The sequence below is a fragment of the Elgaria multicarinata genome, chromosome 2 (assembly GCF_023053635.1).
Source record: "Elgaria multicarinata webbii isolate HBS135686 ecotype San Diego chromosome 2, rElgMul1.1.pri, whole genome shotgun sequence".
In the NCBI taxonomy this organism is placed as follows: domain Eukaryota; kingdom Metazoa; phylum Chordata; class Lepidosauria; order Squamata; family Anguidae; genus Elgaria; species Elgaria multicarinata.
In genome coordinates this window covers 177,790,374-177,815,415 of record NC_086172.1, presented here as the reverse complement: position 1 = coordinate 177,815,415, position 25,042 = coordinate 177,790,374, and the positions used below count along the sequence as shown (strand labels likewise).

The 25,042-nt window shown below is 47.7% G+C and overlaps 1 protein-coding gene across 1 annotated transcript in view; it reads right to left on the bottom strand.

Moving 5' to 3' along the window:
• Positions 1–2,845: 2,845 nt before the first annotated feature.
• GMFB (glia maturation factor beta) overlaps positions 2,846–25,042 on the bottom strand; it is a 35,592-nt gene continuing 13,395 nt past the window's right edge. Inside the window, exons 3-7 of the mRNA XM_063118229.1 lie at positions 23,762–23,811; positions 18,959–19,008; positions 17,381–17,463; positions 14,598–14,671; positions 2,846–7,667 (exon numbers count right to left, since the gene is read on the bottom strand). Coding sequence (XP_062974299.1) covers positions 7,596–7,667; positions 14,598–14,671; positions 17,381–17,463; positions 18,959–19,008; positions 23,762–23,811 — 329 coding nt within the window. The 3' untranslated portion in view covers positions 2,846–7,595. The remainder of the gene's footprint in view (positions 7,668–14,597; positions 14,672–17,380; positions 17,464–18,958; positions 19,009–23,761; positions 23,812–25,042) is intronic.

The following is a 25,042-nucleotide window of genomic DNA, read 5'->3' as shown; positions in this document are numbered from 1 at the left end:
TGGAATCTGGCTTCCTTTAACTTGAGCCCGTTATTCCGTGTCCTGCACTCTGGGAGGATCGAGAAGAGATCCTGGCCCTCCTCTGTGGGACAACCTTTCAAGTCCTTGAAGAATCCTATCATGTCTCCCCTCCGTCTTCTCTTCTCCAGTCAAAACTTGACTCCAGTAAGTGGAGCCCACATCCTGCCCACTGGAGGAACCCCAAGAGCCTGCACGGGCTAGACTGGGGAGCCAAACAAGGCAAATTAGACCCCAGGTTGGGGGTTCTCAAGCTCTGCTCTACTTACTGGAGACTCCACAACCCCTGCTCTTAAGATACAACTAGATGAGGTGATGGGAGAGGCCTGACGGACCAAGTTGCATCCTTAACCCTTTCCCCACTGAAGAAACTTGTTATTTTTGGAATTCCACTCCCTCCCCACTCCTAGCAGCCAGACAAAAATGGGCAAGTCTCCTTTTTCAGCAGCTCTGCCATTTGGAGAATTTTTAAGTATGCACAACACTGCAGTGTTGCTCCTCCATTGGGGTCTACTAGTAATGTAAAACAGCTTCCCCACCCCGGCAACCTGGTGCCCTTCAGACAGGTTGGACTTCAACTCCCATCATTCCCAGCCATTTGGAAGGGACCAGGTCGGGAAGGCTGGTATAAAAATAAAAGGATAAAATCTGAGATTCTTACTTTCTTGGAAGAGACTTTGTATTTATACAGCTGACTTTGGGCCAAGTAGTTTGAGGTGGCGGAACACGACCTGGGTTTTCTAGGAACCTGCCCGGGTTCATTAGAGGACCGGCTCTCAATTTCAGAAGGACACCAGTGCGCGCTCCTCAGGGTTTTTCCCAAAGATATACCAGTGGAGGCTGGTGGCTCTGATGTCAGTGGGGCAGTGAATCTGCACCATGTTTTAGTCAGAACTCTAAAGGAGCTGTCCAAGGGATCCACTTTGAATAGTTCCTTTAGTGTTCTGGGTAAAACCCAGAGAGGATTCACAGCCCACTGATGTCGGAGCCACCAGCCTCCACTGCGATATACAGCTTTGTGCATCTAAAACCTTTCTAAAATTATTCATAAATTTCAGGTAATGCCCAGGCTGGTAAATTGATCGTTTCTATCGAGTAGAACACATTGCAAGAACAAATAGTCATGTTTTGAGGTCAATATGTTTTTTTAAGCCTGGCAAAGAACACAGAGAGGGAAGAAATGAGAAGTTGATTATTGACACTGAACCACTGTTAAGAGAAATGGCTTCCTTCCGCTAGAAAAGACTTTCCTTCATACACCAAGTAAGCCATCCATTCAAACAGATCAGGCTTCTCTGACCTGGAGCCCTCCAGATGTGATCAACTGCAATTCCCATCATCCTGAGCCAGGCTGGGGGTGATGGGATTTGCAGTCCAGCACATCTGGAGGGCTCCAGTTTGGAGAAAGCTGGCATAAAGTAAGAAAAAAGAGAGAAGGCAAATCTCAATCTACTGGTAGATCTGTGCGTGGCGTGCAGCAGATCAGCAAGGATTTCTGACTCCCAGTTGTTAAACACGGGCAGCCACAAAATTGTTCCCCTCCGCCTTAAATTCTACTGCTGAAAGGGAGAACGCTCAGGGTAACCAAGAGCAGATTTTGTGTGTGTGGAGGAACCGCAATTTCTATTTAGTTTTGGTACTCAAACCCAGTCCCTGGACACAAGAATTCTTTAATTCTAGGTGTATGTCTTTTGTACCAGGCTCCAGTTGCTACATTCCATGGCTGTAGTTCTAAAAACGAAACAAAAAAGACAGAGAGAGAACTAAGGAGATCCCACAAGCCTGAAGTACATTACGTGACAGCCACGGTTCAAGCAAACAAGCCTATACAAAACACAGGGATGAATTTACAGGCAGTGCGCTTCAAAATGCAATGTGTGCCTGTTGCAGGAATGTGTGTCAGAAGGTACCCCGAGATCTAAGAAGGCCTGGTGAGGCAGCCAAAAGGCAGCCGTGAGAAACCGCTTGAAGAGGCTGCGCGGCTCCAGGATTCCGGTGCAGCAGGTTTGCGGGAGACGTCCAGCTACACGTCTGTTGGGACCGTCTCCCTAGCAAGCCTCTTGGAGCAAAAGCATCGCGCAAGAGCACAGCCGACCCCTTGCTAGAGACAGATAGTTTTACGGACGGCTTCCACAGAGTTGCTCTTGATGCGTTACACTCATACAATTTGTTCCTCCAATATAGGTTTCATAGAATCATAGAATAGCAGAGTTGGAAGGGGCCTACAAGGCCATCGAGTCCAACCCCCTGCTCAATGCAGGAATCCACCCTAAAGCATCCCTGACAGGTGGTTGTCCAGCTGCCTCTTGAAGGCCTCTAGTGTGGGAGAGCCCACCACCTCCCTAGATAACTGGTTCCATGGTCATACTGCTCTAAAAGTCAGGAAGTTTTTCCTGATGTCCAGCCGGAATCTGGCTTCCTGTAACTTGAGCCCGTTATTCCATGCCCTGCACTCTGGGAGGATCGAGAAGAGATCCTGGCCCTCCTCTGTGTGACAACCTTTTAAGTATTTGAAGAGTGCTATCATGTCTCCCCTCAATCTTCATAGAATCATAGAATAGCAGAGTTGGAAGGGGCCTACAAGGCCATTGAGTCCAACCCCCCCTGCTCAGTGCAGGAATCCACCCTAAAGCATCCCTGACAGATGGCTGTCCAGCTGCCTCTTGAAGGCCTCTAGTGTGGGAGAGCCCACAAACTCCCTAGGTAACTGATTCCGTTGTCGTACTGCTCTAAAAGTCAGGAAGTTTTTCCTGATGTCCAGCCGGAATCTGGCTTCCTGTAACTGGAGCCCGTTATTCCGTGTCATGCACTCTGGGAGGATCGAGAAGAAATCCTGGCCTTGCTCTGTGTGACAACCTTTCAAGTATTTGAAGAGTGCTATCATGTCTCCCCTCAATCTTCTCTTTAAAGGCATGAAAGACAAAGAATTTCAGCATCTTACTCCCTCAAAGCATACAAGATTTTATTTTGAAGTATTTATAGTCCACTTTTCAGTCTGAGAACCAACTCCCAGTAGAACAGAACTTCCCTGCCACATGTTTTATAGAAATGGCTTTTTATTATTCTTTGTATTTATACCATGCTCTTCCTTCAAGGAGCTGAGAGCATTTCCCCCTTCAATGGTCCTTCAATAAATCCTTCTAGGTTATTAACTGAGATACTATGAAAGTGTACTTTTTGCAAGCTCGGGTTAATCTCTTAGCAAAAAGATATCCTAAACTACTCTTGTATTAAAAAGGAACCCACCCCCCTCATTAAAAAGGTTCATTGATTGATTTAGTTATAAAAAGCATTGTTTTCTTAATGGACTTGTTCCCCTACCCCAATTTTTTTTGGGGTGTGTGTGGCTGCTTTAGCATTATAGTTACACAAAAAATAAAAAGTCCAAGGCCCGAATGGATTTTCTGATTAATAAAATTGGAAGATTGTCATTAGTTTAAAAACAGAGAGAAAAGGAAAACGGCCAACACAACAGCTTAGAACAGCCTTCCTCAACCTGGGGCGCTCCAGATGTGTTGGACTACAACTCCCAGAATGCCCCAGCCAGCTCTGCTGGCTGGGGCATTCTGGGAGATGCAGTCCAACACATCTGGAGCGCCCCAGGTTGAGGAAGGCTGGCTTAGAACAATGCCACTTATAAAAAGCTCAATAAGGTTCCTCCTAAACATTTTAATTTTTTTTAAAATGGGGGCGGGTGGGATCAGGCTTCCTTTTATCATCAACCTCAATTGCCCCTTTCAACACTAAAAGCCCAACTGTACCACCTGGTGCATAAGCTCAACAGCTTGCTGGATCAAGCAGCACAAAGGAAGGCAAAACCCAAATCGGCGGCTGGGTAATCACTTTGCCAGGCTGGGCAGGAATGGACTGCTTAAGTAGGTCCAAAGAAAGGCCTCTTCCTCCTCCTCCATGCCAGGAGCAGGCAGTGGGTACCTGCCTTCCCTGCACTTTCCTTCATACACCAAGTAAGCCATCTATTCAATCAGATCAGCCTTCTCTGACCTGGAGCCCTCCACATGTGCTTGACTGCAATCCCCATCATCCTGAGCCAAGCTGGGGGTGATGGGATTTGCAGTCCAGCACATCTCTGCAACACCCATAATGAGAATTTCAATCCAACACATCTGGAGGGTCCTAGGTTGGGATAGCTGGGAGGTTGAACCCAGCTACCAAACCCCTTCCACTAGACTGCACCCCTCCCCTGTTCTAGATGGCTAACCTGGCAACCCGTAACCTAGTCCTGGCCCGCCAAAGAATTTTTATCTGGCTCTGGGTGGTGCGAACGGGCTTTTAAAGACGCATCGGGTTAAAATGTCATCCTGCAGTCTTCCTCTTAAGGCAGTGGCTCTCAACCTTCCTAATGCCGCGACCTTTAATATTTATTTATTATTTATTTATTTATTACATTTTTATACCGCCCAATAGCCGAAGCTCTCTGGGCGGTTCACAAAATACAGTTCCTCATGTTGTGGTGACCCCCAACCATAAAATTATTTTCGTTCTTCTCTACACGATTCATGTCATGGGATGGTTTGCTAATGAAAATAATACATAACAATAGCTTTAATAATACAAAAGATGGTACATGACATAGTTCAGTCAATACAGTTTCCTAAGACCATCGGAAATATGTGTTTTCCGATGGTCTTGGGCGACCCCTGTGAAAGGGTCGTTCGACCCCCAAAGGGGTCCTGACCCACAGGTTGAGAACCGCTGTCTTAAGATAAGAGCCATCTTAGTTTTAGAGGCAGACGGAGATCTCGCATTTTAGAAATTGCCCCAGCTGGGCATGAAGCCATGACAACATAATTCAAAGCCCTTCCTGCTGAATAACCCCAATTCCAGTGCAGAACTTCATCAACTTGGGGAGGTGAAGGAGGGGGGTCGGGGGGTCAACACACACTTCCGGTAGGACGCAGAAGTCGGCCATCTTGGAAAGGCCAGGCCCGGGCCTTGGCTGGCTGTCCCACAGCAGCGGCAGCCCACGGGTCGGGGGAAAGGCCTGGACAGGACAGATCCGAGTCCTAAGTTGCCAGTTCCTTCTAGAAGCAGGGCTGTGCGTACTCTACCTTCAAGGGAGTGTCATGTTTTGCACCCGGGAATTCAAGTTGTGCACCAAGAAGAGCAGGATGCTGTGACCCGTGTCATTTATTCTGATGTCTAATGGCGTGAGGAAGCAGCGGGGCTCGCCACCCTTTGCCACGCGCCGGACGAGTCAGTCCTGGCAACCCTCGTATTCCCTGCAGGTGCCGAGGCTGCCATGCCAGCACAAAGGGCAAGGACAGCGCGGCCGCGGATGGGGACGGTTCAGAGGGTGTTGCCAGCCGTCGGGCGCCTACAGCCCATCAGCCAAAGTGGGCATCACCTGCAGTGGGGCAGCAGTGGCAGGAAGAGGGGGAGGAGGAGGATAAAAGGAAGACAGGAGAGCAAGGAGGCGGGGGAGTTTGTTCACTAGCCAGGATGGCAGCAGAGACGAGCCACAACAGACAGAAAGAAAGACAAGAGAGGGGAACGAAAAAGGAATTTGGGAAAGGCAAGGAAAAGGTCTACGCCTGAACGGGGTGAAGAGTTAATGCACAGTCGGTTCAGGATGACTCTTGCTGGCAACGTGGTCCCTTGGGGGGAAAGAGAGGCCTTCCAACATCCTGACTTTAACCCCAGCGTGGCAGGGCAGACGGAGCGACCTCGTGGCTCAACTGCTGGGCGTTGGGACAGGTGGAAACATGAGCAGGGTTGCGTAATAGAAGCAAAGCGACAAGGGGAATTGTTTGAGAAGGTGAGGGGCAGCGCTGGGCTTCTTGCCTCCTTCAGCTAGTCCTCGGGATGAGGACGACGCTTTTCCAGGGAGAAGAGCCATCCCTTGAATGTCACGAGATTGTTCTGTTATGGTTTGTGGAGAGCAAATCCCTTCTGTGCTCTAGTTTTACGGGGACTGCCAGTGAATGTAACTAGGACAGTCCTCATCAATAAAAGCCATCTTAACACTCACTGGCAGTTGCCCTTCTGATGGAGAGAATGGATCAATGGGGTTTTGATGTTCGCTTTCCTCAAGACCCACTAACACAGGGGCAACGGCCCGCATGGAGCACCAACACCTCGCCTCTCTCCCACCTCCCCTGGCTGCTGGCAATTCCTCTGGCTTCTGACATCTCAGCGGCCGTTGCCCACATATTTCTGCAGCCATAAAGGGCAAGCTTTAAAGGAGAAGGAGAAAGCCAAGATAGCCAGGAAGCTGAGTTCTGCAAGCTGAATTCCTGGGGTGGGGGGTGTCTGGAGTCCTGGGAATCACATCATACACACAGCTCTGCCTGTAAGACAAAGTGTAACACAAAGGTGTGTAGGACACTGGCAAACATTAACTCCAAGGAGAGAAGAAATGGAGACAATATGTAGGAGAAGGAGGCTTTGCTTCCTGCCATAACTCATGGCAATATAAACCATAGTCTGCGCTACTGCAGGTGAAGTTAATGAGGGAAAGAAGAGAGCAATTGGGCTTAGACCTCTTCCTTTAAACAAAGTTAGCCTGTATCAAGTTTAGTGTTCCTAAAAAAAAATGGCAGTGTAAAATCCTCTTACAATCAATTGAACGATAGACGTTTTTCCTTAGAGAAGGCACACAAACTGAGAAGTCTTGTATAAAAAAAAGACAAAAGAGAAGTTAGAGAGCAGTTAATAAACCAGCGTATAAAGACTTCTGGAATGGATGTTCACCAGAGAGTGGTACTGAGCCCTTAGAAGTTTCTTTGTTTTAAAATCTACTTTCCATTCGACGAGTAAAAATGCTATCTTCTACACGCATAAAAATAGGTGGGTCGCACTTTTGACCCGAAACGGAATTATGTTGATTCAAGATCAACTGAGATCATCATTGGAATTGTGAGAGAAAAGCAAGTGGTCAATCCCGAAACCTGGAGAAGTTAGGAGGTCATAGAATGAGTACCGGTATTAATACTCCAGAAAGACTGCATTTGGGACCAGTTCTGAACCCTTTATGCCTAGGCTAAAGTCACTGAATGCAGTGCTGTTTTCACATACAAGACGTTCGTGTCCAGTCTCTGTCAGAAGAGGATGCATCTGTAGCTCAGGAAAAAAAAGGTTACTATAAGTTCCCAGACTATGAACATGCTGGGGTGGTACTGAGGGTCCATTCACCTCAAGGGGGCTTCTGCAGGGGGTGTTCTTTCAGAGACAGTGCCCCCCACCCCAACTGTAAACAGTTACAAGTTCTGGTTCAAGCCATATAGAAACATTAGTCACACAAGTGCAAAAACAAATAAAATTGTCCCTGCAGAAGATAATTGTTCCCTTTTAAACAGTTACAAAGAAAGGAAAGGGGGGGCAAAAACCTGGGCAAAGTTTGGTTATGCAGGAGACGCTGCTTCCCCCTCACTGGTATAAACTTTGCACGCACAATACATACATATATAATTATATATATATATATGTACGTACATACATACACACACACACACTGCAGGAAACAACTGTTAAGTACAGTACATTTTCTGTAGGTCTAAAAAGGAGCAGCTGCGTCTGGTTCCAGTTCGCACCAGGCCGGAATGCTTAATATACTTCTTTCAATGGAAGTAGCCAAGTTTCTCCCGAAGCCATTCCTCAGTGAGGTCTTCTGTATTCCTGATTTCAAAGACCTTGAAAGCGGGGGAGAGGGAGAGAGGGCGTTAAGAACAAAGCCGAAAAATATACATCTCCTCGAACCCAAAGGTCATCCTGGGAACCTAAGAGAAGCCTTGATGTTGGATCAGGCCAAGGGTCCATCTAGTCCAGCCTTCCTCAACCTGGGGCGCTCCAGATGTGTTGGACTACAACTCCCAGAATGCCCCAGCTGGCTGGGGCATTCTGGGAGATGCAGTCCAACACATCTGGAGCGCCCCAGGTTGAGGAAGGCTGATCTAGTCCATCACTCTGTGCACACAGCTGTCAACCGGGGACCCACAAGCAGGACACGGGTGCAACAGCACCCTCCTGCCCATGTTCCCTAGCAACTGGTGTATTTAGGCTTACTGCGTCTGATACTGGAGGTAGCGCACAGCCATCATGACTAGTAGCCTTTGATAGCCTTCTCCTCGAAGAATTGATCCAACCCCCCCTTTGAAAGGCGTCCAAATTGGTGGCCGTCGCTACATCTTGTGGTAGTGAGTTCCATAGGTTAACTCTGCGCTGTGTGAAGAAGTCCTTCCTTTTATCTGTCCAGAACCTCCCACCCATCAGCTTCATGAGGTGACCCCACTGGGTTCTAGTAATATGGGAGAGAGAGAAAATGAACTCCCTAGAGAGGTTTGCCTGGCACCTACCTTGCACTCTTAGAACATAAGAACTAAGAGAAGCCCTGCTGGATCAGACCAAGGGTCCGTCTAGTCCAGCACTCTGTTCACACAGAGCCAACCAGCTGTCAACCAGGGACCCACAAACAGGTCACAGGTGCAAGAGCACCCTCCTGACCATATTCCCCAGCAACTGGTGGACATAGGCTTCGTGCCTCTGATACTTCCTTTTATCTGTCTTGAATCTCCCACCAATCAGCTTCATGGGAAGACCCCGGGTTCTGGTATTATGGGAGAAGGAGTACCCCCGCCAAAGCAAGCTAGGTAGCTTCCTACAAAAGAGAGGGTCTTCTCAGTGGTGGCACTCACTAAAGGAACGCCCTCCCCAAAGAGGTTTGTCTTCATCCATTAGAGCCTTGATGAAAAAAATTGTTGGAATAGAGATTGAAGAGACACCTACAGTGGCATTACTATCATTATATGGAAATTTAAAGTGTAACAAAGAGACTAAAGAATTGATAACAAATTTGTTGACAGCAGCAAGGTTAATTATATCTAGGAACTGGAAGGTTCTGGACGGCCATCTGTCGGGGATGCTTTGGGGTGGATTCCTGCATTGAGCAGGGGGTTGGACTCGATGGCCTTGTAGGCCCCTTCCAACTCTGCTTTTCTATGATTCTATCTCACCTTTTTCCTCTTTCAAGGAACCTATAGCAGCTTTCATGGTCTTCTTCCTCTCCATTTTATCCTCACAACAACCCTGTGAGGTAGGTGAGACTGAGTTTCAGGGACTGTCCCAAAGTCGCCCCATGAGCTTCATGGCTGGGTGGGGGACTAGAACCCAGATTTCCTGAGCCCCAGTCCTACACTCTAACCACGACGCACTGGCTCTCAGGACAAGTATCCTCGTACACCTCTTGTAGGCTAGGACCTCTTGGCGTGTGCTGTTGTGGTCATCATTTATTAGTTTAGAAGCAGCTAAGATGTGCTAGGTGCTGTACAGAAATGCAACTCCCTGACTGAAGCCTCATGGTGTAGAAAGAAAGAAAGAAAGAAAGACAGGAAGACAGGAAAGAAAGGAGAGTGGAGGGAATAAGGAATCTTCCTACGAGCCGTGAGAGGGAGAAAGGAGGAGCGCGAGAGCACTGAAGATCACCATAATGAACCCCTGAACAGAAAAGACACAAAAAATGCCAAATACATCAGGAGAGGGGAATTTCGAGCTTTAAATAAGTGTGTGCAGTGTTGGGCCCAGTTTCTCATTTGCAGAAGAGGGGCCTGAATTGTGCATTTTGAATGCGGCAAAGAGTGCAGCCGCACCTGAGAGGCAAAGGGGGACGTTTGCAACGTCTGCTTTCGTAGGGCAGGTCTTATTTTACGGATTTATATGCAGTTCCTAGGGAGGCTTTAAAGTCCCTTGGGGGCTGTTTCCGCTTTGTTTCTGGCTGGCTTCACGGCCCATCTTTCTCCCCTCCACCACCCCCCGGTATCCCACACTTGCGGCGTTCTGTGTTCACAGAGCGCTTCAGTCACGTGTGACAAGCGTAATCTGCCGTTTTGCTTTCCGCCAATGTCCTGAATCTCAGTTGGGGCGTGAGAAGCGAGCCCGTCCTCTTAGGCATAACAGCGCCAAGGATCACGGCCGTCTCCACGCTCTCTTTGGCCTTCCAGAACCGCTTCGAGGGCCACTGATAGAAACAGAACTGCTGGGGGAGACGGATTTAGTTGAGCTTTTAAAGCTCAACTAAAAACTTTTCTTTTTCCTAAAGCTTTTAAAACTTGATGTTGTGGCGACTTTATACTGTTAGTTTTACCCTACCCTGTGCCTGCTTACCCTACCCTGTGCCTGTTTGCATTCTCTTCCCCTCCTTATTGTTTTACTATGATTTTATTAGATTGTAAGCCTATGCGGCAGGGTCTTGCTATTTACTGTTTTACTCTGTACAGCACCATGTACATTGATGGTGCTATATAAATAAATAAATAATAATAATAATAATAATAATAATAATAATAATAATAATAATCATATTGAAGAGTGGTATAAGGAAATTTGGGATATAGCTATTAATGATAAATTGACATGTAATATAAAGCTAAGAAAAGGTATAACAAATGTAAATGAATTTCAGGGAATTTGGAAACAGTTCCTAGAACATGTATTCTCTAAGGGGAGTGGAAAACCACCACCAGAAGAAACAATGAGATTTTGGAAGAAGGAATAGATCCCGAAGGGTGGAGGGGAGCACATATGTTATGTTATGTGATTATGTAAAATGATAATTATAAATGTGGAATTGTAAGCAATTTATGTATTGGTTTATGTGTTTTAATTAGTATTATGTTGTTGTATTTTAAGAAGTGAAACCAATAAAAAAATTTTTTTTAAAAAAAGAGCCTTGATTTCAAGGTAAAATGGGGTCTCTGACATTTTCATAGATCTAGGGCCACAAACTATGGAAACGGCCCTTTATGGCCGCTGTAGTTTGCAGGTGGAAGAAAGACAGACGAGCTGTGGTGCTGCGTGTAAATAAACAGTGAACGTTTTATTTTTGTAACGATGCAAACCGCTCAACGTTTCGGATCCAGAAGAATCCTTCCTCGGGAGCTGTAATAAGAAAAAAGGACGGACAAGCTGCAAAACCGCAAATTCAGTTCGCTTGATTAAGAACCCTCAGGGTTTACAACCCGGAAAATTTGTTAGTTCTGATAGCAGGACACCCAACAAATGCTGAGGCTTCTTAATCGAGCGAATTGTGTTTGCGGTTTTGCAGCTTGTCCGTCCTTTTTTCATAGAATCATAGAATAGCAGAGTTGGAAGGAGCCTACAAGGCCATCGAGTCCAACCCCCTGCTCAATGCAGGAATCCACCCTAAAGCATCCCCGACAGATGGTTGTCCAGCTGCCTCTTGAAGGCCTCTAGTGTGGGAGAGCCCATCACCTCCCTAGGTGACTGGTTCCATTGTCGTACTGCTCTAATAGTCAGGAAGTTTTTCCTGATGTCCAGCTGGAATCTGGCTTCCTTTAACTTGAGCCCATTATTCCGTGTCCTGCACTCTGGGAGGATCATAGAATCATAGAATAGCAGAGTTGGAAGGGGCCTATAAGGCCATTGAGACCAACCCCCTGCTCAGTGCAGGAATCCACCCTAAAGCATCCCTGACAGATGGCTGTCCAGCTGCCCCTTGAATGCCTCTAGGGTGGGAATATTCCACCTGCTCCCCTCTCCCACCACCTGGAGACATTAAAGCAAGGCTGAAGCTGAAGGCTTTTTTCCCCTTACCTGGTTTGTTTTGCTGTACATGTGTATTTAGTATATTTTGAATATTATTGTGATATCGTTGATTTGTACATTGTTAAATATTGTTGTAGTTTTTAATTTTTGCAAACCGCCCAGAGAGCTTCGGCTATTGGGCGGTATAAAAATGCAATAAATGAAATGAAATGTTTGTCTCCTTACTTGAGGCAGCACCAGAAACAAGGGAGGATTCAGCCAGTTTTGAAGCTGGCAGGACCGAGGGGCTTGTTTGAGCTCAGCAGGGCTAGACGAAGGAACGGCTCCAAGCTGAACTAGGAGGAAAAGTGGCAGGAGGACGGCGTGGGCCAGCCCAAGCTTCTCCTGCAGCCTTCCCCAACCTGGTGCCCTCCAGATGTTTTGGACTACAACTTCCATGATTCCAGCTACACTAGCTGGAGCTGATGAGAGTTGAAGTCCAAAAGATCCGGAAGGCACTCGATTGGGGAGTGCCGAGGTCTGGGATCCTTCAGATTGTAGATAGGAGGAAAAGGCGATGTTGCTGGTGTGAACTACACCGGATTGGGGATGATGGAATGATGGGGAAAAGCAGGGGGTTCCCCAGCCACTGCTGGGTTATTTTATGCCCTCTGCCCTCTCTGGATAAAGACAACAATGTCAGCCCAGCCAGCATTTGCAGCTATCGACTCAAAACATTGATTTAAATGCAAAGAATGTGTGTGTGTGGGGGGGGGGGGGGGGTTTGAAACAAAATCAATCACGTAGGACACATAAATCCAATATGAGGCAGGTACTGCATTCAAAACAAGCTGGGACAATTTGGAAATGTGTGTTGTGGGTGGGTGCTTTCTGGAGGAAGGAGAGATGGACTGGCCAAGAGAACTTAAGGCATAATAGCAGACTGAATCAGTAGTCTAAAGGTGCAATCCTATGCATGTTTAGATAGGAAAATGTCCTGCAACTGCACGCTGGGAGTTGTAGGACTTTTCTGCTGTCTAAACATGCGTAAGATTACACACTAAATCAGCCTTCCCCAAGCAGACGTGTTGAACTTCACGCTCATTGATTCCAACTGGGAATTGCAGTCCAACACCTCTGGAGGGAGCTAAGTTGGGCAAAGCTGATCTAAATAAATCATAGAATCATAGAATAGCAGAGTCGGAAGGGGCCTACAAGGCCATCGAGTCCAACCCCCTGCTCAGTGCAGGAATCCACCCTAAAGCATCACCGACAGATGGTTGTCCAGCTGCCTCTTGAAGGCCTCTAGTGTGGGAGAGCCCACAACCTCCCTAGGTAACTGGTTCCATGGTCATACTGCTCTAAAAGTCAGGAAGTTTTTCCTGACCCTCCTCTGTGGGACAACCTTTTAAGTCTTTGAAGAGTGCTATCATGTCTCCCCTCCATCTTCTCTTCTCCAGGCTCAACATGCCCAGTTCTTTCACTCTCTCTTCATAGGGCTTTGTTTCTAGACCTCTGATCATCCTGGTTGCCCTCCTCTGAACACGCTCTAGCTTGTCTGCGTCCTTCTTGAATCTTGGAACCCAGAACTGGACGCAATACTCTAAATGAGGCCTAACCAGGGCCCAATAGAGAGGAACCAGTACCTCGCGTGATTTGGAAGCTATACTTCTATCAATGCAGCCCAAAATAGCATTTGCCTTTCTTGTAGCCCTATCGCACTGTTGGCTCCTATTCAGCTTGTGATCTACAACAATTCCAAGGTCCTTCTTGTTTGTAGTATTGCTGAGCCAAGTATCCCCCATCTTGTAACTGTGCCTTTGGTTTCTATTTCCCAGATGTAGAACTTGGCATTTATCCCTCTTAAATTTCATTCTGTTGTTTTCAGCCCAGCCCTCCAGCCTATCAAGATCACTTTGAAGTTTGTTTCTGTCTTCCAGGGTATTAGCTATCCCACCCAATTTTGTGTCATCTGCAAGAAGATAGTTGCTCTGTCTTCTTGAAAGCGGGGACTGCACAACTAAGAGTGTAGGAAGTAGCCAGGCACCGTCTCGGGCGCACGATCACTCTTGCATCGGCTGCAGCCTAGACAGCTTGAACTGCTCCGTTAGCCATACATGCTAGTGAAGACGAACAAGACTGATAGCCGCCATGCACACGCCACTCCCCGCCCCAATGTATCTGAACTTCAGAGGGTCACCTTGAAGCAGAAGCCAGTCTTGGGCCTGGTGCATAACCCTCGAAACAGACCGTGCCCAGCACCTTTAAGTTAAGCTTTTGTTTAAAAGGATGAATATGAGCCAACAGGGTGATGTGGCTGTAAAAAAAGCAAATGCTATTTCGGGCTGCATTAATAGAAGTATAGCTTCCAAATCACGTGAGGTACTGGTTCCTCTCTATTCGGCCCTGGTTAGGCCTCATCTAGAGTGTTGCGTCCAGTTCTGGGCTCCACAATTCAAGAAGGACACAGACAAGCTGGAGCGTGTTCAGAGGAGGGAAACCAGGATGATCAGAGGTCTGGAAACAAAGCCCTGTGAAGAGAGACTGAAAGAACTGGGCATGTTTAGCCTGGAGAAGAGAAGATGGAGGGGAGACAGGATAGCACTCTTCAAATACTTCAAAGGTTGTCACACAGAAGAGGGCCAGGATCTCTTCTCGATCCTCCCAGAGTGCAGGACATGGAATAACGGGCTCAAGTTAAAGGAAGCCAGATTCCGGCTGGACATCAGGAAAAACTTCCTGACTGTTAGAGCAGTACGACAATGGAACCAGTTCCCTAGGGAGGTTGTGGGCTCTCCCACACTAGAGGCCTTCAAGAGGCATTAATTTAAGTCCACACCCCGGTTGAGGAAGGCTGAGGCTGCAAAATTCAGTTTATTCTTTTAAATTATTTTTAGGCAGCCTTTAAGGGCAGAATCCTTTCAAGGTGGCGTTTTCCCTTGGACCGAATGTTCATAAGAACGAAATTTCACACACACTCTACCCCCGATGATCTTAGCAGTGGTTTAACTCACTGAAGAGTGGAAACAACAAGGAAAGGATCACATTTACACCAAGAGTATTCAAGTTTGTTCCAGTTTTACCTTTGTGAGTTCTGCTGTCTGTACTAGCTTATTTTTGCTGCCGGCATACATCATCTGTTGCTCAGGCTTACACCCTAAGGAGAAGAGAAGGAAAGCAGAGGCAGAGCAGGACACGTAAAACAGCGGCTCAGTTCAGATAACATATTAGTCAACACAGTGTGAAAACTCCACTCAACGGTTGAGTTTTTAGGGGGAATTCCCCACACAACATGTTCTAACTCCGCGTTGTGTGACTGTGGGCTACCGTGGGAGTTGAGTAAAACCGATCATGACGTTTGATTGACAGTTCCTCCACCCTCTCTCCTCCCGATGGAATCCCATCAGCCACTGCTGTAAAAAAAGCAATCCCCGCAGCTCTCCTGGGGCGTTGCTAGACGTACCGGGTGTTCCGTCGTTGAGAAGCGGTGAAAGCGGCTTTTCCCGTTCAGCCGTGACGCCTCATGCTCCACACCTGCCTTCGATTTGTGGCGGAAGTTTGCGCCGGTTGTGCTGCTGCCGCCGCGAGCACGGTTGCGCAGCCACACCGGCCTGATTGCCGCGGCTTTTTTTTTCGCTCGCTGCACGGTTTGCGCACGTCCGAAAGACCGCAAACTTGCGCAGCCGTCAGCGATGCCGCCGCCGGCCCTGGCGGCGGCGGCGGCGGCAGTGCCAGTGCCAGCCGAAGTGCTGCTGGTGCTGTTGAGGGTCAACATTGATGCGCTCACTTCCTGATGGGGGTCGTGGCGGGTGTCATATGACCCGAGGTCAATCGTCTGCATGGCCACTCTGTGCCTACATCTCCCATCATGCCTCTGAGGTGTCGGCGGCGATGACCGCCTCTGTGCCCTGTGCCCCATCCCAAGGAGCCAACCCACATCTGGCCGTAGCCATGGCAGCAGCCCACAAACAGCTCTGCCCTCTGCCAGCCTGGTACCCACACTAACAGGCAGCGTACAGCACCGCCATTATGCGGCCACGGTAGCTGCCCACCGCAAGGAGTCACCAGCCACTTTTCCGGTCCTCCGTTCCTGCGCAAACTGTCACTGGGGAAATAAAAAAAAAAAGCCGCTCCGCCGCGCTGCCCCAGCTGGCGGACTGCGCGCAAATGGCGGAGGCGGCTTGACCGAAGCCGCTGACCACTCCCCCTTAGCACGCCTTTTCCTGCCCAGTGCGGACCGCAGTGACCTCACATCCTCCCACACGTACTCCGAATTACCGCGGGACAGCAGGAAAAGGCGCCCTAAAACTCACTTTTTTAAAGTCGGGAGAAAGAGGCTTCACCGCGGGATAACGGCGGATCCTCGTGAACGTCATCTGGAAGCCTCGACGTGACTGCGGAAGGTAACGCGCGCTAGAGCCTCGTCTAGTAACGCCCCTAGAGTGGCACTCACTCCTTTCACCGCTCTTGCCAGGGAACTCTGTAGCCAGTGGGAAAAGTCAACGCAACGGAAAACTCCACGGAACCCTCCACGCCACACAATGGTTGTGCAGGAACTCTCCTCTGCACAGCGTGGATATTCAGCGTAGTGTTTTCCAAAAAAACCTCCACCATTGCATGGAGTTTTCCCACCAGACAACACATTTCTCAACGGTGGTGTAAAAACTCCACCGTAGAGTTCTAAAACTACCATTGAGAAATATGTTGTCTGATAGCTTCGGCTATTGGGCGGTATAAAAATGTAATAAATAAAATAAATAAATAAATAAACTGTGCCAGTCTGTTGGGCTACAAGCCTTCTTCAATCCATACTGTGTTTGCAAATACAGAAAAGTTCACAGGAGCAACCCAATTCTTTCCTTATAGAGATTACAGTTTTAAATCTTGACTGTGATGTTCATCTCCTTTTGCAGAAAATACATCGTTCCAAACACCAAGAGACTGACAAATGTGCGTTAGGAAAAGTACTTAAACAAAAGGGCCGAGATGCCTGGAACGCTGCCTCCGTCCATACTAATTTGCCTGTCCCTTACTGTGTGGCTTATAGCTTACAATCTTCATTCAAGGCCTTGTTACGTGTCCCACTTACTTACAAAAGAGGTTCGATTGGTGGGACACAATGCTTTCTGTGGCTGCACCCCAAATGTGGAGCTCCCACCTGAGCAAGGTTAGATCAGCTCTGAAAATGAGGTTCTGTAGGGTGACCTTATGAAAAGGAGGACCGGGCTCCTGTATCTTTAACAGTTGCATAGAAAAGGGAATTTCAGCAGGAGTCATTTGTATATATGAACCTGGTGAAATTCCCTCTTCCTCACAACATTTAAATAAAGTGCAGGAGCTATACTAGAGTGACCAGATTTAAAAGAGGGCAGGGCACCTGCAGTTTTAACTGTTGGGATGAAGAGGGAATTTCACCAGGTTCTCCATATATACAAAGGACACCTGCTGAAATTCCCTTTTCTATGCAACTGTTAAAGATACAGGAGCCCTGTCCTCCTTTTCATACGGTCACCCTAGGTTCTGACTTTGCCCCAGTGGGCGAGAGAGACATGAGAAGGGGCAGGAATTAAGGGAGGGGGAATAAACCCATTTGCTTTCTGCTGCTCCCTTTCCCTTGGTCTCTCACTGCTGCCGTTCTTTCCAGAGCCTGTTAGGTTTTTGCTTTGCTCCCCCCCCCAAAAATGAAAAACGGAGCACAGAGGTCCTTAAAATGGCAGCTCAGGCGCCAAACACATTTCTCTGAGCGGCTGCCGGGGCGGCCTGCTTTCTGCATGGCCTTAAGCGGTTCCCATCTTGGAAAACAGCCAGCCACGTTTTATTGACACGGACGACCGTTTTCACCTCAGGTAGCCAGAGCTCAACTTACCGACTGGGCTGGAGAAGATGAAGCAGAGCGGGTAAGAGACGCGCCCATCGTCGTGATGGTATTTGTAGCTATAGACAATGAATGTTTTCGGAAGGTTAAGGAGACTAGACGAATAGAGATGAGAGTCCCTTAAGAGCCCTGGTGTTTATGAAGTGCTCAGCGTAGGCTGGGCTTGAAAGCCAGAGTCTTTAGACTAGTCTAAAGTGTGAAAGGTTGACGTGAGGTCTGCAACATTTAGATCAAGGGTGCTGAACCTCTTTGAGCCAGCGGGCCAGATTCCACTTCAGAGACGCTCTCGGGGGGCCATGTTCCAGTGGTGGGCGTGGCCAAAGGCAAAGTGGGGGCATGGCCACAAAGATTAGCCTATTTTAGCTTGAAGCTCTTACTGCCAGTGACAAAGCCAGAGGGCCGGATTGGGACCACACGCAGGACTGGTTTGGATTAGGGTTAGGCCCGAGGTTTCCTACCCACCCCTACTTTAAGGGTACCAATATTGACAAAGAAATTGATTTTCTACACTAGCCTTCCCCAACATGGTGCCCTCTGAATGGTTTAAACTACAATTCCCATCATCGCTGACCATTATTATTATTATTATTATTAATTATTATTATTATTTATTACATTTGTATACCGCCCCATAATTGAAGGTCTCTGGGCGGTTTACATAGGATAAAAACACTTAAAAACAATATACAAAAAATTTAAATCACAAAAACATACAATTTAAAACCACAAAAACATACAAAAACCAACCCCGGCTAATTACATATTGCTAAATGCCTGGGAGAAGAGAAATGTCTTGACCTGGTGCCGAAAAGATGACAATGTTGGTGCCAGGCAAGCCTCATTGGGGAGATCGTTCCATAATTGAGGGGCCACAAATGAAAAGGCCCTCTCCCTTGTTGCCATTCTCCAAGCTTCCCTTGGGGTAGGCACTCGGAGGAGGATCTTAGATGTTGGGCGCAGTGTACGGGTAAGTTCATGTCGGGAGAGGCGTTCCATCAGGTATTGTGGTCCCAAGCCGTGTAAGGCTTTATAGGTTAAAACCAGCACCTTGAATCGGGCTTAGAAACATACAGGCAGCCAATGCAAGCGGGACAGAGTGAGTCTTTTATGTTCGAACCTTCTGGTTCCAGTTATCAATCTGGCCGCTGCATTTTGCATAAACTGCAGCTTCCAAACTGTCTTCAAAGGCGCATTGCAGTAATCTAACTTGGAGGTTACCAGGGTGTAGACAACTGAAGCCAGGTTATCCCTGTCCAGATAGGGGCATAGCTGGTCCACCAACCAAAGCTAGTAGAAGGCACTCCGTGCCACTGAGGCCACCTGGGCCTCAAGTGACAGAGATGGTTCTAGGAGAACCCCCAAGCAACAGACCTGCTCCTTCAGGGAGAGGGCAGCCCCATCCAGAACAGGTTGAACACCCTCCATCTGGTCAGCAGAACCACCCACTAAGAGCACAATTGGCCATGCTGGCTGGGGCTGATGGGTGCTGTAGTCCCAAATATCTGGAGGGCACCATGTCGGGGAAGGGGGTGTTTAAAACCGACACAACTCCACCGCCAGAAAGGATATCGTGGTTGTCTCTCCGGAAGCTCATCCTTTAGATCGTCTGGAGAAATGCCCTGGTACATCAGGGAAAAAGGGAGGGGGGGGGAACAAGACAAGGCATTTTACACAAGTTGTAGACCAACACAAGCATCACAAAATGGCACGCACTACAACAATGGATAGGACACAGCAGTACAGACTGGACCCATTTTCGAGATCGTTGGTGCTTACGCTGAGCTGGATTCGTTTAGACTGAGGTCACTATAACGCTGTTAGTTAATGAGACCATCTTCAGTTTTATATGGGATTTATTGTACTGTAAAGCGCTAAAGATTGCCTTGAGTACCTTCAGGTAGATCACTGGTCTTCAACTGGTCCAGATCCGAGATCCGCTTCGGACTGCCAACCTACAACACGTGGCCCCGCTTTCACAAGCGCCCAACATGGCGGAAGCAGCTTTGCCGCGACCCATCTGGACTGATCTGGTGACCTTTGGGTCGCGACCCACCCATTGAAGACCACTGACGCAGCTAATCAACACTCGGATTCTATTAATAGCATTGATCTCACACAAATCCCAGAAATGGGGGTTGAATCATCTTCGTTCTACATCAGGTAGCCACGGGAAAGGCAAGGAGTGGTGTCAAACCCACAGACCACGGGATGCCTGTGTCGCTTTTCACCCACTCTCGCTTTTGACACGGCACCACGAATTTCATACATTTAATGTTGATTCCTCAAATTCATTATTATGGTTTTTCTTCTCGATACTTTACTACTTTGAATTTAGCTTACAGCAAAGAGGTCTTTAAGGAGAGGGTCTATAGTGTTTCTATTCAAAAACACGCTGGAGTGTGTTCAGAGGAGGGCAACCAGGATGATCAGGGGTCTGGAAACAAAGCCCTATGAAGAGAGACTGAAAGAACTGGGCATGTTTAACCTGGAGAAGAGAAGATGGAGGGGAGACATGATAGCACTCTTCAAATACTTCAAAGGTTGTCACACAGAGGAGGGCCAGGATCTCTTCTCGATCCTCCCAGAGTGCAGGACACGGAATAATGGGCTCAAGTTAAAGGAAGCCAGATTCCAGCTGGACATCAGGAAAAACTTCCTGACTGTTAGAGCAGTACGACAATGGAATCAGTGACCTAGGGAGGTTGTGGGCTCTCCCACACTAGAGGCCTTCAAGAGGCAGCTGGACAACCCTCTGTCAGGGATGCTTTAGGGTGGATTCCTGCATTGAGCAGGGGGTTGGACTCGATGGCCTTGTAGGCCCCTTCCAACTCTGCTATTCTATGATTCTATGATAAATGGAACTCTGTTTAATCTCAAGTAATAAGGTAGCACCTTGGTTTGCAGAGACTAAGCTTAAATTTGAATGTGAACACTTACCTGACTCTAATTTCTAACCCTCGTCTTAGATCAGGCCTTGCACAATTAAAGATGAAAACAGCAGTGCTAGAAAGGCGTTTTAATAAAATTCCTTATGCCTCGAGACTTTGCCCCTGCCGTCGTGGCTGATCTGCCTCATTATCTGTTCTACTGCCCTATCTATTCCCAAATTCGTTCCAAATATTTAGATCGTTTTTTTTGAGAATAAGTCCAGCTGGTCCGATTCAGGAAGAATATACTTCTTGTTCACATGAAATAACAAGACTGTCCTATTGGCACTGGCCAACTTCGCTCTGACAGCCCAAATGTATAGAGCAAAATTTCTGACCTTGCATGTATGATTTGTTTTAGCATTGTTTTTATTATGCTTGTTGTAACCGTTGGTTGAAACAATAAAGCTTTATTACTACTGTGTTTAATGTTATCGTTGCAGCAATGAGAAGCAGGAGCTAGTTTTAATGATTAAGTAAAGAAGGGGAAATGACAAGGCCAGGACTGCGAGAACGTTTGCCTCTTTACCAGATACTCCATTACGTACAGTTCAATTCTATGCATCTCAGCTCTGCATGTAACGCTGTAGGTCAATCAATGGCCGGTATAATTCCACATCCAGAGGGCACTTGGCCTCTGAATGCCAGTTGTTAGGGAGGGACAATAGGAGAGTTCTGTCTGTTTACAGTGAGAAGCTGAACGCTGGACCTTTGGTCTGATCAGACAGGATTTGGTCTGAAGGTGCTTCGACGGAATAACCTACCATGAGTGCAACAGCTTTTTAAAAGCAAAGCTGTTTCATTTAACTCCCAAGCAACGCTCTCGGGGCCACCCTGGCACAGCTGAACAATTGAGCCTTTCCCAACCTGGGCCCCTCCAGACGTGCTGAGACTGCAACTCCCGAAATTCCACATGCGGCCTGTGGGCCGTTCGTTGCTCACCCCTGTTCTACAGGGTGGAATATTTATTGATACCAATTTTAAAATCACTTCACTGGCTGCCAATTAGTTTCCGGGCGAAGTATAAAATGTTGGTTATTACCTTTAAAGCCCTACGTGGTTTGGGTCCAGGCTACCTGCGGGATCGCCTTCTCCCGTACAATCCGCCCCGCACACTCGGGTCCTCTGGGAAGGATTTATTTCACTCAGCCACAACTAGATTAACAACTGTTACCCAGAGGACCTTCTCTTCTGCCGCTCCCGGACTTTGGAATGGCCTGCCAGAGGAGATTCGCCAACTTAACAGTCTTTCTGAATTTAAAAAAAGCTATAAAGACTGATCTCTTCTGGCAAGCGTACCCAGTCAAATTTTAAAATGTCTGGCTGTTATTTTAATAAGGTATTAGTTTTACGTATATGTTTTTAGTCAGTTTATATACATATATTTTGTAGTATTTTTATATTTGATGTTGTTCCCTGCCTTGATCCAGAGGGAGAGGTGGGTAATAAATAAATAAATAAATAAATAATTATTAATTATTATTATTAAAATATTTACATACCACCCTTCATTATGAAATCACAGGGAGGCGTACAAAATGCATTAAGGGTGCAACCTTATGCCATGTTTAGACAGAAAAAGGTCCTGCAACTCTCAACATTCCCCAGTCAGCAAAATCTACTAAACTAGGTATTAAAACTCAACAAACTGATGGGTGAACACGTACTTAGGAAAGAACCTCAACATCCACTTGTAGAATCTAGAGAGGCCTCAAATGAACATTGCTAAGTGTGCAATCCCCATGGCTGGCTTGGACATGCTGGGAATTGTAGGACTTTTTTCTGTCTAAAAATGCATAGGAAGGAAGGGAAGGAAAGGAACCTCTCGTGCAAAGCACTTGAGTCATTGCTGACTCCTAGAGGGACACCTGCTTTTGCTGACGTTTTCTTGGCAGACTTTGTAGCGGGGTGGTTTGCCCTTGCCTTCCCCAGTCGTGGCTACCTTTCCCCCAGCTAGCTGGGTACTCATTTTACCGACCTCGGAAGGACGGAAGGCTGAGTCTACCTGAGCCGGCTGCCTGAGAACCAGCTTCCGCTGGGATCGAACTCAGGCCATGGGGAGAGTTTCGGCTGCAGTAACTGCCGCTTACCACTCTGTGCCACACAAGGCTCATATACTGTGTGAAGAAGTCCTTCCTTTTATCTGTCCTGAATCTCTTACCCGTCATCTTCATGAGAGGACCCCATTGGATTCTAGTATTGTGGGAGAAGGAGAAAAAGGTCTCCCTATCCACATTCAGAATTTTGTACTCCTCTTGTACTACTCCGTAGTTTTACTCTGCACTGCGTGAAGAAGGAAAGGAAAGGAACCTCTCGTGCAAGCACTTGAGTCATTGCTGACTCCTAGAGGGACGCCTGCTTTCGCTGACATTTTCTTGGCAGACTTTGTAGCGGGGTGGTTCGCCATTGCCTTCCCCAGTCGCGGTTACTTTTCCCCCAGCTAGCTGGGTGCTCATTTTAACAACCTCAGAAGGATGGAAGGCTGAGCTGACCTGAGCCAGCTGCCTGATAACCAGCTTCCGCTGGGATCGAACTGGCCCTCCTCTGTCACACAGAGGAGGGCCAGGATCTCTTCTCAATCCTCCCAGAGTGCAGGACACGGAATAACGGGCTCAAGTTACAGGAAGCCAGATTCCAGCTGGACATCAGGAAAAACTTCCTCACTGTTAGAGCAGTACGACAATGGAATCAGTGACCTAGGGAGGTTGTGGGCTCTCAAACACAAGAGGCATTCAAGAGGCAGCTGGGCAACCATCTGTCAGGGATGCTTTAGGGTGGATTCCTGCATTGAGCAGGGTGTTGGACTCGATGGCCTTGTAGGCCCCTTCCAACTCTGCTATTCTATGATTCTATGATTCTCCTCTGTGTGACAACCTTTCAAGTCCTTGAAGAGTGCTGTCATGTCTCTGTCAGGGCTGGAAAATTTACCCACAGAGGGTTAAGCCCTGGAAGAAGAAAAAAAGGACTTTGGCACAATCTCTGGATCCTCGTTTTTCCACAGGTGTTACTCAACAGTACTGGACTGTAAAATGTCAAGGCCTCCTGACTTATCTGTTAATTGAATAATTGGCTGATGAAACTGTGTGCAATGTTATGTATGAAAATGTATATAAAGTTGTACAATTGTAATAGTGGTGTTGGTGTATGCTGGTTGGTGATGTTGTGTATGCTGGATGTATTTTGTACAGAAAACATTATGCGTATACGCCTCAGTAAAATCTTTGCTGAAGAAAGCTTCACGTGTCGTGAGTATATTTCTTCCTGAGGGAAGGCGCTCAGAAACCAAGGAGGAGAATCATACGCTGTAGCTGCTGTGTTGCTGCTTAATCTCTGCTAAGTCAATTCCTGACAGTCTCTCCTCAGCTAGAGGTAGCAGCTTTCAAATAATCCATAACTTCAGGGAGAAATACAAAGACCCCACAGCGGGGTAAGTTCATTCACAAACCTCATGTTCTTCATCCAGAACCACCAACTGCTTGTCCTTGTCGATTTTCACTATGAGAAAGAGGGAGAAGGAATGTAAGAGGTTAATTCCAGGCCTTAGACGTCAACTGCACCCTCACCAGTCATAGAATAGCAGAGTTGGAAGGGGCCTACAAGGCCATCAAGTCCAACCCCTGCTCAATGCAGGAATCCACATGAAAGCATACCTGACAGATGGTTGTCCAGCTGCCTCTTGAAGGCCTCTAGTGTGGGAGAACCCACCACCTCCCTAGGTCACTGGTTCCATTGTCATACTGCTCTAACAGTGAGGAAGTTTTTTCTGATGTCCAGTCACTCTGCTCCCTGCCTTTTCAAAGTGGCCGCCTTGCTCACTCTTTCCGCGGGATCCAAGAGCCACAGCCAGGGTCATGATCCAGCAAGAGATGGCGCTTGCCTCCACTGCGAAGACACGCCTGGCTCTAATCCATGTGGCCAAATCCAGCCCGCCCCCATTCAAAGAATCATAGAACAGTAGAGTTGGAAGGGGCCTATTAGGCCATCAAGTCCAACCCCCTGCTCAATGCAGGAATCCACCCTAAAGCATCCCTGACAGATGGGAGACAGACCCTTCCCCACCACCACCTGACCACCAATCGTTTCGTGGTTCCTCAGGTTGAAATGCCTCCCCAATGCTTTAGTTACTGCCAGCAAGAGCTCTAAGCTAAAAGATGCTGGTATTTCTGCCTTGGCCTTGGCCTCTACCCACCACCGGAATCCTCCCTAAAGAGACTGGGTATCCCTGTGCTAACGGATTGTCAGGGACAGTCTGAATCTGCTGCTTGGCTATGAACAACACGCTTTCTTAAGCCCCTTATCTGGCCATCGGCTCTCCCCCGCCTTCATTATTGAAAGATCAGGCTTTACGGGTTTATATACTTTCTACCCTCTGAAGAGAATTTGTTGGTATAGAAACCCTGGCAGGTTTGCCACAGGATCCATCTACACAGGCCACCAGCAGAGCCCATCAGACCATTCCATGAGCAGGTGTGAACTGGCCGAGGACCCTAGGACTCACCCAATAGCACCCCACCACAGCTGTACGTGGCAAAGCAAGGACAGACCAGGGGTCAGTCAGACAAGCTCGTCCGTCGTTACTGATCCGCTCACTGAGAATTCCCCAGAGAACCTTCCAGTGAACCAGGCACAGGGTCTGAAAATGCTGGTCTAGGTGACATCACTGGGGGAAAGGGCAACTGAAATGATCAAGGGGCTGCAGCATCTCCCCTAGGAGGGAAGGTTACAA